Below are 16,128 nucleotides of genomic sequence, written 5' to 3' on the forward strand. Positions count from 1 at the left end.
GAGTTCAAGCAATCCACCCACCTTGGCCTCTCAAAGTGCCAGGATTACAGGTGTGAGCCACCACGCCCAACCAATCATTTAGTTTTAATATGGCAATGTAACTATAGTGCCCCACATATTCTCTTGTTAAGACTGCCACGTACGATCGATGCATGGGAGGAAGACTAACATCTCAGGGACAAGCTGGGTCACATTAAGGCAAGGCCTACCAGCTGACTCAACAGAAATGATACTGTTTCAGCTGTAAAATGCAACTACATAGCCTTTTTCGAAGGAACTGTTTAAAAACATTTTATATACAGCATTTTAAATGGAGAATTCCTTTCTTGGAGAGAAAATTAGTTAAGAACGAATACGGTCTGAGCTGCTATAATCCATTAACAGAAAAAGGAGTCTAAATATAGTATTCACATTTTTATCTATAGGGTTTAAGATAAATTACGAAACCATGAAGTTTTGTATTTTCTGAAAAACAATCGTTATCATCTTCACATTGTCAAAGCCATGTGTAAGAGTTATTATTTTGCCCACCATGTTGGAGATATTTTGTTTGCTTATCTGGCCAAGCGCAGCCCCTCTGCAGGTAAGTGCCTCCGTAGCCAGCTGGCAAGCAGCATTTGTGCACACTTGACCGGCCACAACAGAACATTCTTCTCTGTTGTCAGCACTCAGGAGGAAGCTCCTGCCTAAGGGACCACAGCCAGGCACCCGCTCCATGGAGACACTGCTCTCCCCAGACTCTACTCAGACTCAGAAGACCCAGGCTCCTGGGACGCACGTTGAAGCAGCCCCCACACAAAAGCTGTTCTCCGGCAGTTGTCAGAGGTCTCAGCTGCACAAACCACACACCCACCGTGCCCGACGTGGCTGTGCCCCTCAGCAGCACCCGCTCCTCAGAACACGTGGGTGCTGCTCCGAGTTCACAGCACAGCCCAGGCCCCTCCCACAAACCTCTCTGGACAAACACACAGGGCTCTAGGAAGCTGCCCTGCGGCTCCACAGAGCAGCACTGCATCCAAGAGCCATCAGCTCACACCTGGGAACGAGGCTTACACCATGGAATCGTCACTACTAGGCTAAAAACAGATGCTGGGGTTTTTGTTTTGTTTTGTTTTGTTTTGTTTTTTTGTTTTGAGACAGAGTCTTGCTCTGTCGCCAGGCTGGAGTGCAGTGGTGCAATCTTGGCTCACTGCAACCTCCGCCTCCTGGGCTCAAGTGATTCTTCCATCTCAGCCTCCAGAGTAGCTGGGACCACAGGCGCATGCCACCACACCCAGGTAATTTTTTCGTATTTTTAGTAGAGACGAGGTTTCATGGTGTTGGCCAGGATGGTCTCGATCTCTTGATCTCGTGATTCACCCACCTCGGCCTCCCAAAGTGCTGGGATTACAGGCGTGAGCCACCGCGCCCGGCCCGATGCTGGGTTTTTTAATGCCCTTCAGGTTAAAAATTGAGAAATAGGAAGAGAGAAATAGTGATGGCCTCTCCTGACGGTTTTGTAGGAGGCTGGCAGTTTGAACAGGCCAACCAAAAGTGACACCTGCCTTTCTTTTTTTTTTTTTTTTTTTTTTGAGACGGGGTTTCGCTCTTGTTATCCAGGCTGGAGTGTAACGGCGCGATCTCGGCTCACCGCAACCTCCGCCTCCTGGGTTCAGGCAATTCTCCTGCCTCAGCCTCCTGAGTAGCTGGGATTACAGGCACGCGCCACCATGCCCAGCTGATTTTTTGTATTTTTAGTGGAGACGGGGTTTCATCATGTTAACCAGGATGGTCTCGATCTCTTGACCTTGTGATCCACCCGCCTCGGCCTCCCAAAGTGCTGGGATTACAGGCTTGAGCCACTGCGCCCGGCCAACACCTGCCTTTCTATAACCCCCTTCCGAAGAGTTGTAAAAGACCAGAATGAATTCACCCAGACCATGTGTGTGCGTGGGGCGAGGGGCACAGTTCACAAGCAACAGTCACCACGCATCAGGAATGATGTAAACAACATGAAGCTTCCGACCACACATCGTTGCTAAATTTCCTCCTCCCCTTAGAACCCTAAAGTTAGACATGAGATTGAAGCAGAAGGAAAGTAAAGACCAACAAAGGCGGATGCTCCTCAGAAAGCAGTCATTCTGCGCTACGAGAAAACATACGTGTAGTCAACTGCCCACATGTGCTGGGCACTCCCAGGTGAGCAGCAACTGAGGGACCCAGGCCCGGCACCCGCAGACAGGGTGAGCCTGCACCGCACATAGCCAGGCCTGTGTCTGAGCACTCTCCGTGGATTCACTAGGTCAAAAATCATGAGCACGCTCTGAGAAAAAGGCAGCAAATCACAAAAGGCAGCAAAACTCTTCACAGCTGCTGAAACCACGACAGGATGGGCCCCAGTGACTAAAGACAGGAGCCACCACAGGGCGTGAAGGGTATGCCAGACATGCCATGTGCCAGCTGTGAAAGCGCATGCTAAAATTGACACTTACACATTTACTCATTATTTATATACATACACACACACACACATATATATAGAGAGAGATATAGATATATATATATATACTTTTTTTTTTTTTTTTTTTTTGAGACAGAGTCTCACTCTGTCACGCAGGCTGGAGTGCAAAGGTGCAATCTCAGCTCACTACAACCTCCACCTCCCGGATTCAAGCAATTCTCCCGCCTCAGTCTCCCGAGTAGCTGGGATTATAGGCACGCATCCAGTAATCTGTATATTTTTAGTGAAGGGGGGGTTTCACCATGTTGGCTAGGCTGGTCTCGAACTCCTGACCTCAAGTAATCTGTCTGCCTCGGCTTTCCGAAGGGCTGGGATTACAGTTGTGAGTCGCCACGCCTAGCCTACTCATTTAAGACAGGGTCTGGCTCTGTCACCCAAGACTGGAGTGCAGTGGCACAATCACAGCTCACTGTAGCCTCGACCTCCCAGGCTCAAGTGATCCTCCTGCCTCAGCCTCCTGAGTGGCTGGGACTATCTATAGTGTCACCATGCTTGGCTACTTTTTTTTTTTTCTGTAGAGATGGGGTCTCACTTTGTTGCCCAAGCTGGTCTTAAACTCCTGACCTCAAGCAATCCTCCCACTGCAGTGGGATTTCTGGCATGAGCCCCCATACCTGGCCTACATGGGCACCTACACCTTCAGGAACAGTGTGGACGGATTCTCGGTGAGCCTGGATCACCCCTGCATACAGGAGGTGCAGAAGCAGCCTGAGACGGAGGAGGACGGCACACTTCCGGGAGATCTGTGGCCGAGACGGAGGAGGGCGGCACACTTCCGGGAGATCTGTGGCCGAGACGGAGGAGGGCGGCACACTTCCGGGAGATCTGTGGCCGAGACGGAGGAGGGCGGCACACTTCCGGGAGATCTGTGGCCGAGACGGAGGAGGGCGGCACACTTCCGGGCCACCTGTGGCCGAGACGGAGGAGGGCGGCACACTTCCGGGAGATCTGTGGCCGAGACGGAGGAGGGCGGCACACTTCCGGGAGATCTGTGGCCGAGACGGAGGAGGGCGGCACACTTCCGGGAGATCTGTGGCCGAGACGGAGGAGGGCGGCACACTTCCGGGAGATCTGTGGCCGAGACGGAGGAGGACGGCACACTTCCGGGAGATCTGTGGCCGAGACGGAGGAGGGCGGCACACTTCCGGGAGATCTGTGGCCGAGACGGAGGAGGGCGGCACACTTCCGGGAGATCTGTGGCCGAGACGGAGGAGGGCGGCACACTTCCGGGCCACCTGTGGCCGAGACGGAGGAGGGCGGCACACTTCCGGGAGATCTGTGGCCGAGACGGAGGAGGGCGGCACACTTCCGGGAGATCTGTGGCCGAGACGGAGGAGGACGGCACACTTCCGGGAGATCTGTGGCCGAGACGGAGGAGGGCGGCACACTTCCGGGAGATCTGTGGCCGAGACGGAGGAGGACGGCACACTTCCGGGAGATCTGTGGCCGAGACGGAGGAGGGCGGCACACTTCCGGGAGATCTGTGGCCGAGACGGAGGAGGGCGGCACACTTCCGGGAGATCTGTGGCCGAGACGGAGGAGGGCGGCACACTTCCGGGAGATCTGTGGCCGAGACGGAGGAGGACGGCACACTTCCGGGAGATCTGTGGCCGAGACGGAGGAGGGCGGCACACTTCCGGGAGATCTGTGGCCGAGACGGAGGAGGGCGGCACACTTCCGGGAGATCTGTGGCCGAGACGGAGGAGGGCGGCACACTTCCGGGAGATCTGTGGCCGAGACGGAGGAGGGCGGCACACTTCCGGGCCACCTGTGGCCGAGACGGAGGAGGGCGGCACACTTCCGGGAGATCTGTGGCCGAGACGGAGGAGGGCGGCACACTTCCGGGAGATCTGTGGCCGAGACGGAGGAGGACGGCACACTTCCGGGAGATCTGTGGCCGAGACGGAGGAGGGCGGCACACTTCCGGGAGATCTGTGGCCGAGACGGAGGAGGACGGCACACTTCCGGGAGATCTGTGGCCGAGACGGAGGAGGGCGGCACACTTCCGGGAGATCTGTGGCCGAGACGGAGGAGGACGGCACACTTCCGGGAGATCTGTGGCCGAGACGGAGGAGGGCGGCACACTTCCGGGAGATCTGTGGCCGAGACGGAGGAGGGCGGCACACTTCCGGGAGATCTGTGGCCGAGACGGAGGAGGGCGGCACACTTCCGGGAGATCTGTGGCCGAGACGGAGGAGGGCGGCACACTTCCGGGCCACCTGTGGCCGAGACGGAGGAGGGCGGCACACTTCCGGGAGATCTGTGGCCGAGACGGAGGAGGGCGGCACACTTCCGGGAGATCTGTGGCCGAGACGGAGGAGGACGGCACACTTCCGGGAGATCTGTGGCCGAGACGGAGGAGGGCGGCACACTTCCGGGAGATCTGTGGCCGAGACGGAGGAGGACGGCACACTTCCGGGAGATCTGTGGCCGAGACGGAGGAGGGCGGCACACTTCCGGGAGATCTGTGGCCGAGACGGAGGAGGACGGCACACTTCCGGGAGATCTGTGGCCGAGACGGAGGAGGGCGGCACACTTCCGGGAGATCTGTGGCCGAGACGGAGGAGGGCGGCACACTTCCGGGAGATCTGTGGCCGAGACGGAGGAGGGCGGCACACTTCCGGGAGATCTGTGGCCGAGACGGAGGAGGGCGGCACACTTCTGGGCCACCTGCGGCCTCATGCTGGGCTCCCTGAGGACAAGGTGCAGGTCGGGCAGGATTGCACACATCAGGGAGGAAGGTGCCAGCAGCCCTGGGATGGGGGCAGGGTGGACCAGGCAAAGCGAGAGGACAGCTCCTATCAGCACTGCAGGGCCACAGACGTGATGCGGATGAGAGCCCCTCTATGTCCCAGAAAACCTAAAAACCCAACACCAGCAAATGCTGGTGAGGACATGAAATCGCCGGACATACAGTGTGTGTAAGTGTTCCCACCAGCATTGTGCTCTCAGGAAACAATCATGGGCAACCCAAACAGTGACAACTAAAATGGCCCACATAAAATGTATCGTCGAAACCTCCACATTGGGACTCTCATCCTTGGGGAACCTGTGGACACAAAATGTCTCCAGTGTGGTGTGTTTCTCAGGAAGGAGAGCAGCTTTCTGAGCCTTGAAGGGTGTGACGGTCAGTTCCATGTGTCAGCCTGGCAGTGCTCTACCTATTCAGCCAGAGGCCGGCTGAGGACTTGCTGCAGAAGTCCTGGAAGAGGAGCCGTTAAGCAAAGGGGACCACAGTCGATGCGGGTGGGCCTCGTCTAACCCACTGAAGGCTTTTAGAGCAACATGTGCATTTTCCCAGAAAAGGAATTCATCACCAACCGCTCTGCAGGCTCCACCCCGACAGCCCCGCTATGGCTACGCTGGGTCCTGCAGTGAGTCCCCATCCAGGTTCCCCATCCTCTCCTGGGCCCACCATACCCCACCCACCCAGGATCCCCGTTCCCACCCGGGATCCCCATCCTCTGCTGGCTGTTGCTCTAGAGAACGCTGACAAACACGGGTGGACCTGGACACAGGCCCCCACAGCAGTAGCAGGAAGAGACACAGTGGCCCTGGGAGGCTATGACATGGAGTGGAGCTGGGAGGACCAGAGCCAGGGACCCACAAGGAGCCTCAGCCAGGCTCATCCCCTCCACCCTTCCCCAATCCACTCCCACCTGGACAGCTCGTCCTTCCTCAAGATCTGACTCAAGGGAGGCCTCTATAGCCCTTGGAAGTGCTGTCGACCAGGCCCTGGGCTCCCAGGGCTCAAACGGAGGAAGGCAGAGCCTTGCTCGCTTGAACCACAGAGGGCAGCTCAGAAGGCACCCACGACGGCTCCATCTAAGGGGCCAAAGACCCTGCCCGGACCACCCCACCTCCTTTCAAACTAGAGGCAAGGGGGCCCACTAATGAAGACGGGTGTCTGTCGGGGAGGTGAGGACTGTACACTCACACACACATGCACACAATTCACACACACACACACGCACACACACACATTCACAGAAGTCACTCCATTCACACACACACACAACTCAACTTGCACACATATGCACACAACTCACAATACCATGCACACACCTCAACTCAAAACTCACATACACTCACGTGCACACAACTCAACTTACAACTTACATGGACGCAACTTGCACACACACAACTCATGCACTCAATACATCTCATGCACACAACTTGCATGCAACACAGACTCACCTCATACTGACACACACATTCACACAACACACAACTCACAAAACGCAAGCACAACTGACACAACTCACATGAACTCATGCACTCACAATACACACACTCCACATGCACATTAGTACAATCCACGTATGACTCACATGCACACAAACTCATATGCATACACACACATGCAAACTCACAGGTACACACACAAACTCATACACAACACATGCACACTCAACACGTCATGCACACTCAGAGATGTATGGACACTCCTCACACGCACAACACACCAACATGCACACTCCTCACATACACATGCACGCACTCATGCACACACTAACACTCCTCATGCACACTGACATACACACTCCTCACGCGCACTCATACAAACACACACATGCAAACACTGACAAACTGTTCTATTTGTTAAATAGAATTTTCTGGAACACTGGAAGTGAACACTGGTGCTCACCCGCATGGGCAAAAGAGGGAAAAAGGAAACCTCTCTGCACCTTTTCATAATTCAAAATTTTAAAACATGAACGTGTCACTGATTCAAAAGCAAATTTAACCAGGTGTGGTGGAATCAACACCAGATAAGGGCCGGTGATCCCAGGGGCAGGGTTGACCATCCCAAGGCTCACCTGGGGCGGATCAGAAGGCCAGGGCATGTGGGGCGAGCAGAGGGGAAACACACTAACTACCCTCCTGGGCCAGACGGAAACCAGAACATGTTCAGCTCTGCCACGAATGCCAGAGTATGTTCCCTACTGATCCCTGCAATCCAACGCTTCAGCTCAATTCAACCTGTTACAGGCTTGTGAGTAAGAATGGAAAAGGAGACGGCCCACACAGGGTAAGAAAGCCTGCTGCGTATAGCCTAACAGGAGAAATCTGAATTCCACACAGTGACACACTTCATCATTCCAAGCAAATAAAACAGTGAACTGTCATCGTTATTTCTGCTCCATCACTTGTGAAGAAAATGTCGTGCCTGCAGCTTATGCAAACTTTTAAGTGTTCAATTAGTTGCACTAAAACTGTATTTCTCTCAAGCCATCTGTGAATGCTACACACGATCAAAATAAAAAGTTCAAATAATGCTAAAAGGTCTCCATAGATTCGATCCCTCTCCCGAGAAAAGCGGCAGGGCCCAGAACACTTGAGCCTGGGGACAGCAGGAGGCTGGCGACAGTCACAGGCCAAGTCCTCTCCAGGAAGAGACCAGAGCAGGACCTAGGGACAGGCCCCAAGGAGGCACCTGGAGCCGGCTCCACGGCACGTGGGGTGGGAGGCAGATGGTACCACATGGGCACCCACACCAGCACTGGGCAGAAAGGGATGGCCGGTCCCGGTCACCACACTCCCACGCCCCAAAGCCATAGCAAGCACCAAAAGGTCACTTACAAGGGTCTCACTGTTAAAAGTAAAAAAAGCTAATTTTGTATATGAGAATAATTAGAAAAATTCAAAGTAAAGCTTAAAAAGAACCTAAAATGGAAAAGCATCCAGGCCTCTGGGCTCCTCCCTGGGCTGACGCAACCACGTGGATGTGGCAGCCAGAGCGCTCAATGGGCCCGCTGTGCTCTGCAGGCAGACACCTCTTAGGACACAGCGCGCTCTTCCACAAGCTTGTCTCCCGGCGATATCTCAACAACCACACCGAACTGCCCTGCGCACACTCCCTGCTCCACACAGCGCAGCCTCACACGGGGCCAAGCATCGCACGCCAGAGCTTCTAAATGGCGTGCCCTGACCCAGCACAGTGAAGGAGTTTACCCGGGAAGTAACCAGGCGAGCACGCACACCTTCCCGAATGTAAACCACAGTGCCACTCCGAGGTGTAAAATGAAAACTGCCAACTGTGGGACCCTGGAAGAGGCGGCTTCACCCTCTCCAGCTGACTTCCTCCCCTGATTCCTCAAGAAAAGAAAAACGGCTCTTCCTCAAGAGCTGGGAATACGCACACACAGCATGAGGCGCGGGCAGCGACCGCTTCGTGGCGCCATGGCAGGTCCTTCTTTCCTCTTCCACAGCACCGGCGAGGCCTCTGGAAGAGCCCAGGCCACTGCTGGGACATCATTATCTCCGGGCGGAGGGAAAACAAATCATCTGTCTTTCTTCACATTATCCTGCCTTTTCTAAACTCTTGCAAACAGTATACATACCTTAGAATTCAAAAACCAACAGAGCTGCTGGCATGCGTGTGCAGGTTGTGTTCTAAATGTGAGAAGGCCCCTACGCCCACCCTCGCGGGTTCCCACAGCACAAAGGTGCCCACGCGGGAGACACCCTCGTTAGCAAGAGGCTTCGATGTCAATAGCTTCATAAACATGTGACGCTTCAACGCATTCAGCAACACAGGTATATGTCCAGAACAGGTGAGAACAGGTGCCCTTACCTTTTCCGGGACTAAGGTTCTGGTCTATGAAGACCTTGAGTTCTCCGTTGGCTTCAATTAGACCGGCCTGCAGAAAACAATGAAACAATCATAAACACAACATCTAAAAGGGCTACGAAGCTAGGGGTGTTTAAATCCACCCTCAAGGGTTCTATCAAATAACATAATAAAAAAGGCAGAAGGGCCATAGTTAAGCAAGCAACTTCAGCAACAACCGGGGGAACACTAGGTCCAGAGAAGGAACGCTGCTATCACCATGACACCTGCAGCGCCAAAATGGCACCGTCCACCAGGAATTGGCCATGACTTACAGAACCTACACAGTCTTGAAATATTAAAATTTGTATGAGGAAAATGCTCACAATAAATGTTAAGTGAAACGTAGCACAGGTAAGAGTACAGCCATACAGCAGGAGCACACGTATGACGGTACACACGGCAGGAGCACACGTGACAGTACAGCCACATGGCAGGAGCACACGCATGACGGTACACACGGCAGGAGCACACGCGTGATGGTACACACTGCAGGAGCACACACGTGACAGTACAGCCACACGGCAGGAGCACACGCGTGACGGCACACACGGCAGGAGCACACGCATGACGACACACACGGCAGGAGCACACACGTGACTACAGCCACACGGCAGGAGCACACACGTGACAGTACAGCCACACGGCAGGAGCACACGCATGACGACACACACGGCAGGAGCACACACGTGACGGCACAGCCACACAGCAGGAGCACACACATCATACATGTAACGGGACAGGCACACACACCACGGTAACACATGTGTAACAGTACAGCGGCACAGCAAGACATATTAAGGAAGATTCCTATCAGAACTATCAACCTCAACCTGCTTCTACAGAAAAGCCATGAAATCTTTTATTCTCTTCCTAGTTGCACCAAAACATCAGTCCCCTGAGGCAGGGCTCTACGAAGGAAATGGCATCCCAAGAGGAGGCCTTGGAGGGGCGGCTTCTGGGAGCAGCATGCTCGCAGCATGTGTACCACAGGCTGAGCGTGGGCACACACAGGAGCAGCACGTTTGAGCACCCAGGGTCCAGGAAGGGCACGCGCCTCAGGCAGTGGGGGCTAGGAGGTGGCAATGGGGCATGCTGCCTTCGCTGAGAGTCAAGGCACCCGAATGCACCCTTCCATAGACGGCACTCGAATGCACCCTTCCATAGACAGCCCCATGGTGCCACCCAGACACCAGTCAGGGGCCACACAGGAGAGACAGTCCAGGTACAAGTCAGGCAGCCGAGACTCAACGCCCAGCAAGAAGATCACTGGGGAGATTCCCGGAGTGTCTTCAAAACTCGCACTTCTCTGCAGAAGATGAGGAAAGCCAGGGCTGCCCATAAGCTCCTGACGATGACAAGTTCACATCCAAGGAGGCTAAAAGAAGACAGCAACGACTACCATTCGCATCGGGTCCAGCTGCAGTTTCTGAGCCTGGCCGTGCAGCCCCGGCTGTGGGACTCACCGGGAGGTGGGTGGCATCCCAGTGATCAGACAGGTGAGACAGGATGTGTGGTAGGGGCATCGGGAAGGCTCCACCACAATGGCCAGAGCGAGGTGCTGGGATCTAGGCTCCACCACGCCCAGGGACCCCAAAACTGCCTGTGATGCAATTTCAAGGGAAAGAGCCATGCAGCAAGAACTGGGCCACACGTAGAAGGCGCCTCTGAGGCCACCATGCCTGCGGCAGCACCGGCACAAGCCCCGCAGCGGGCTACACGGGCACAAATGCACGACGACACCAGGAGAAGCATGACCCTGAAGGCCGGCGTGAGTGGCTCTGTGCTGGCACCCGTTAGTGTGTTACAGGTGTGATGGGACGCTAAACATCCTGGTCGTCATGAGGGCACTACCATCCAGGCCAGGTAAGGCTAAGACATGAAGCCTGGGAGAGAAGGCAGGAGGGTAAGGCCACCTAGAAAAAGGCGAATGGGTCCAGACAGGAGGCTGTGCTAGGTACAAACGGCCAAGTGGCTACGGCAGGCTACAAATGCTAGGAGATTAAGACCAAGTCACTACAGCAGAGTAGGTAAGGTCAGGTGACCACGATCGAGGAGGTTAAACACAGGTGGGTCAGCCAGGAAAGAACAGGCAGGTGCATCAGACCAGAAGGGTAAGGCCAGGAAGTTAAAGCCAGGAGGTTAAAGTGATAGGGGAGGCCAGAGCTGGTCAAGCCCGGGCCCCGCGCGGGCATCTGTGTAGGAGCGTAGCAAGCCCTGGCCTCGCGTGTGTGGAGCTGGAGGAAGCCCTGCTGGAGGTATGATGGAGCAAGTCCCAGCCGTGGAGGATGACCGCACTCCCGCCTGCACAGCCAGGGCTGTGCCCAGGTCCGTCACATGGCGTCTGCGCTCCCAGCGCTGCCCTGTGGCCATTTGCCACTGCTGTACCTGTTTATCATCCTCCCTCACCAGGATGAGCAAATGAGCACCTGCGAAGAAGCGCGGGGCCAGGGACTGGCACTGGGCATGCGCTGCCTGGGGGCGCAGTGGCTTTCTGTTGGTAGGGGCGGCCCGATGGACAGAGACAGGTGGAGTAGGGGCTGCTCCTCCCCATGGCTTCAAGGCGTGTGAAAGACCCCCAGGAAAGCCTCCACAGAATGCAGGTAAGTCAGGCCTCAACACGAACCTTCCTAAGGCTACCGCGCCCTCAGACACGGCCTGGCCCAGTCACCGCAAGGCTTGTGTAAACACTCCACTGCTGCTCACAGAAACCCTCCTCACGTGTACCAACACAGGCCCTGCGAGGACACAAACTGCCCCTGCCCAGGGGAGACCCTGGCAGCCATGGGGGCTGCAGCACAGGCGGCCTGGATGTTTCTCGCTCTGTCACGGTCGACTCAGTGGTCAGCCCTGGCTGGAACAGGGCTCAGCAATCCCTGAACAGACCCCTCCCAAGAAACACAAGTCCGGGAGACCACACCCCCCACCCCACGCCCCTCCCAGGAAACACAAGTCCGGGAGACCACACCCCCACCCCAGGAAACACAAGACCAGGAGACCACACCCCCACCCCGCCCCATCTCCCTCCCAGGAAACACAAGTCCGGGAGACCACACCCCTCCAAGAAACACAAGACCAGGAGACCACACCCCCACCCCGCCCCATCTCCCTCCCAGGAAACACAAGTCCGGGAGACCACACCCCCACCCCAGGAAACACAAGACCAGGAGACCACACCCCCACCCCGCCCCATCTCCCTCCCAGGAAACACAAGTCCGGGAGACCACACCCCCACCCCAGGAAACACAAGACCAGGAGACCACACCCCCACCCCGCCCCATCTCCCTCCCAGGAAACACAAGTCCGGGAGACCACACCCCCACCCCAGGAAACACAAGTCCAGGAGACCACACCCCCACCCCACCCCGCCCCCTCCCAAGAAACAAAGTCCGGGAGACCACACCCCCGCCCCGCCCCTCCCAGGAGACCACGCCCCCCGCCCCGCCCCGTCGCGGCACCACCACAGCATCTCCTTCTGGGCAGTGCTTCTTCCTCCGCAGCAGCTGCCCGGGGAGTTAACGGGCCAGGCTGTGGACCCAAGCAGCGCTTCCAGGAAGTCTGAGACAGGGTGAAGGGGTGGCCTTTCTCCGCCCCTTCAATGTTAGGACATAAAGCTCTGCAGTAACTGCGCGGCACGCGGACCCCACAGCGACGAGAGCCAGTGAGGCGAGAACAACACCGACGTTTGGGCCCGTGTCGCACTGCTGACACAAGCGTGGCATCGTCTGTGGTTCCTGTATCTGCCACAAGCATCCTTTCACTCCAGGAAAAACCCTTTCATTCCTGTCTTATGCAACTCATGCTTCTGAAAGTAGAAACTGCAGCAGCACTTCAAAATCCACAGCCTCAGCCTGCTGGTCCCACCAGCCATGTGTCCAGGCGTCACCAGATCCCTGGCAAGTGCCTTCAGCTCACGGCTGGCCCCTTTCCTCAGCTTTCTCCTGGAGAAGCTCTGGACCCAGGAGGCCGGGAGGTGAATGACACCCTGCGCTGTCGCAGCAGCAGCAGCGCTGAGCCACCACCTGCACGGCTCTGCCAGAGGCTGGGAGCCGTCCTCCCGACAGGGTGTTTGTCGGCATCCTCAGCCTTCATCCCGGGTGGGAGAACCAGAACCATCTCTGGACACTGCAAAGCCACCCTCAGCTAAGAACCACGAACTCAGAGGCATGACTTCCAGGCCACAGGGCCTCTGAGGCAGACCTCTCCAGAGACGGAGGATGAGTACACACACACCTGGCTACAGGGTCAACCTTAATTTCCAACTAGGAACATAAGGCTGTAAGACAGGCAATCTGACCGAAAAAGGAAACTACGCCGTAGGTTCCTGCGGCTGCCTGTAAATGCCTATCTTGGTGGGATGTGCTTACCCTACAATGAGTTTGACAAACACTAAAAATATTTCATAACACGTGTCACCATCACAAGGGAAATGCAAACTCTCCTTTCCATAAAGGAAATCGGAAAACAGAAACACCACCTAGACTGCCTCTGTTCACAATCATCTGAAGAACAGTCATACAAACGTTCTACAAACCAGCTGTGGAGGAGGGTGAACTGGGAGACGGGAGCGGGCGCCAGCAGCTGACAGCGGGGCTGCGGCACACGGCCTCCAGGAAGGCTCTGAAGCATCGGTATTCGAGAGGTGACTGGGCCATGAGGGCACAGCCTCCTGGATGAAGTTTATGCCCTGATAAAAGGGACTCCCTCACGCCTTCCACCAGGTGAGGGCACAAGAAGATGCTATTCACAAGCTAAGCTCGACTCTAAGCAGTCAACACTGTGACGCCTTCCTTCCAACGGGTTCCCCTGCACACACACACCACCACTCCACCTTCCTACAGGTTTCCCTGCACACACCACCACGCCGCCTTCCTACAGGTTTCCCTGCACACACACACCACCACGCCGCCTTCCTACAGGTTTCCTTGCACACACACCACCACGCCGCCTTCCTACAGGTTTCCCTGCACACACCACCACCACGCCGCCTTCCTACAGGTTTCCCTGCACACACACACCACCACGCCGTCTTCCTACAGGTTTCCCTGCACACACCACCACCACGCCGCCTTCCTACAGGTTTCCCTGCACACACACACCACCACACCGCCTTCCTACAGGTTTCCCTGCACACACACACCACCACGCCGCCTTCCTACAGGTTTCCCTGCACACACACCACCACGCCGCCTTCCTACAGGTTTCCCTGCACACACCACCACACCGCCTTCCTACAGGTTTCCCTGCACACACCACCACTCCGCCTTCCTACAGGTTTCCCTGCACACACACACCACCACGCCGCCTTCCTACAGGTTTCCCTGCACACACACCACCACGCCGCCTTCCTACAGGTTTCCCTGCACACACCACAACGCTGCCTTCCTACAGGTTTCCCTGCACACACCACCACGCCGCCTTCCTACAGGTTTCCCTGCACACACTCACTACTGCCTTCCTACAGGTTTCCCTGCACACACCACCACGCCGCCTTCCTACAGGTTTCCCTGCACACACCACAACGCCGCCTTCCTACAGGTTTCCCTGCACACACCACCACGCCGCCTTCCTACAGGTTTCCCTGCACACACTCACTACTGACTTCCTACAGGTTTCCCTGCACACACCACCACGCCGCCTTCCTACAGGTTTCCCTGCACACACCACCACGCCGCCTTCCTACAGGTTTCCCTGCACACACTCACTACTGCACCACCTTCCTACAAGTTTCCCTGCAAAGACTCACCACCATGCCGCCTTCTTTCTACAGGCTCCCCTGCAGACACTCACCACCGCTGTCACCTTCTCACAGGATACCCTGCATACACTCATCACCACACCACCATTTCCTCCCTGAACTGACTTTTGTGACCCCCAGGAGGATGGAAATAAGGGGTGACTTCTGAAGGTAGGTCACTCTCTGCCCTCTTGGGAAAGGTAGTGCCATGGTGTGAGGATGCTCAAGCAGCCCTGAGGTGGTCCTGGTGCTGACGGCTCATGCTGACGCTGCTGCATGGGGGAGACATCTTCGAGGTGGACTCCCAGACCTTGGCCTTGAGGCCCACAGAGCTGGGCAACATCTGAACTGCATCTGCCTGAGACTCCAGGACAGAAGCACCCAACTGAGCCACTTCCGAACTCCTGGCCCACAGCCACTCAACATGTCTGTTTCACAGCAACAGATAACTAATACAGCAGTTACAGAGTTTTCTCTAGAACATTTTTTTTTTTAAAGGGATTCTTTTCATCAACCAGGTAGTCAGTGAATTTACTCTGAAGGGATCCTGAACCGTGCATAAACTTAGTTCCACACAGAAAGCTCATTGGCACCGTCGCCTGAAGAACGGGATCCCACTTGGCACGCCCTCACAGTCAGCATCAGCCTTTCAAAGCCACGCTCACTCTGACACCCACCCCTTTCTGGAAGGTGACCCCCAAGGACAGGGAAAAATCTTATGGAGACCCCCTTGGCTGACAACAGGGAAAAGCTCCAAGAACTAAGTGCAGCATCTTCCCTGAAAAAGACCACCATGCTGTGATTTCATTCCCATTTGCCATCAAATACAATGCCCTGCTGAGGCTCTGTGCAGCCATGGGGAAGCTTAGCCAGACACGCCCCAGTCCAAAAACTACAAGCTTGTGGTTCATGACTCACTGCTGTCCACCTTTACAAAGACCACAATCTCCCAACGTGGGCTCTACCTTGCTCCCAAGACGGAGCCCATGCAGAGCAGTAAACATGCTGACCCTCAGCCTCCACTCCTGCCCGAGGCAACAGCACTAGATCCCTGGTGTTAACATATGAATATTTAAAACCCTGTATGTGGGGTGACCACCCATCCTGGTTGGCCCGGAACTAAGAGGGGCTCCTAGGACACAGACCTTCCAGGGCTCCCGCCAGGTAGGTCCCAGGCTGGCTGTAAAGGCTGGGTGCTAAGGGGGACCAGTTAACAGGACACCGGCCAGGGTGTGTCCACTCAGTGTTCTCGTCAACAAGATGCACAAGGAGTGCATG

At 55.9% G+C, this 16,128-nt stretch overlaps 1 protein-coding gene across 5 annotated transcripts in view; it reads right to left on the reverse strand.

Annotated features, from left to right (window-relative positions):
- TFDP1 (transcription factor Dp-1) overlaps positions 1-16,128 on the reverse strand; it is a 58,858-nt gene that overhangs the window by 19,372 nt on the left and 23,358 nt on the right. For all 5 annotated transcript variants that reach the window (XM_074387396.1, XM_074387395.1, XM_074387397.1 and 2 more), the window contains one exon: positions 9,078-9,144. In XM_074387396.1, coding sequence (XP_074243497.1) covers positions 9,078-9,144 — 67 coding nt within the window. The remainder of the gene's footprint in view (positions 1-9,077; positions 9,145-16,128) is intronic.

The sequence above is a fragment of the Saimiri boliviensis genome, chromosome 16 (genome assembly GCF_048565385.1).
Source record: "Saimiri boliviensis isolate mSaiBol1 chromosome 16, mSaiBol1.pri, whole genome shotgun sequence".
In the NCBI taxonomy this organism is placed as follows: domain Eukaryota; kingdom Metazoa; phylum Chordata; class Mammalia; order Primates; family Cebidae; genus Saimiri; species Saimiri boliviensis.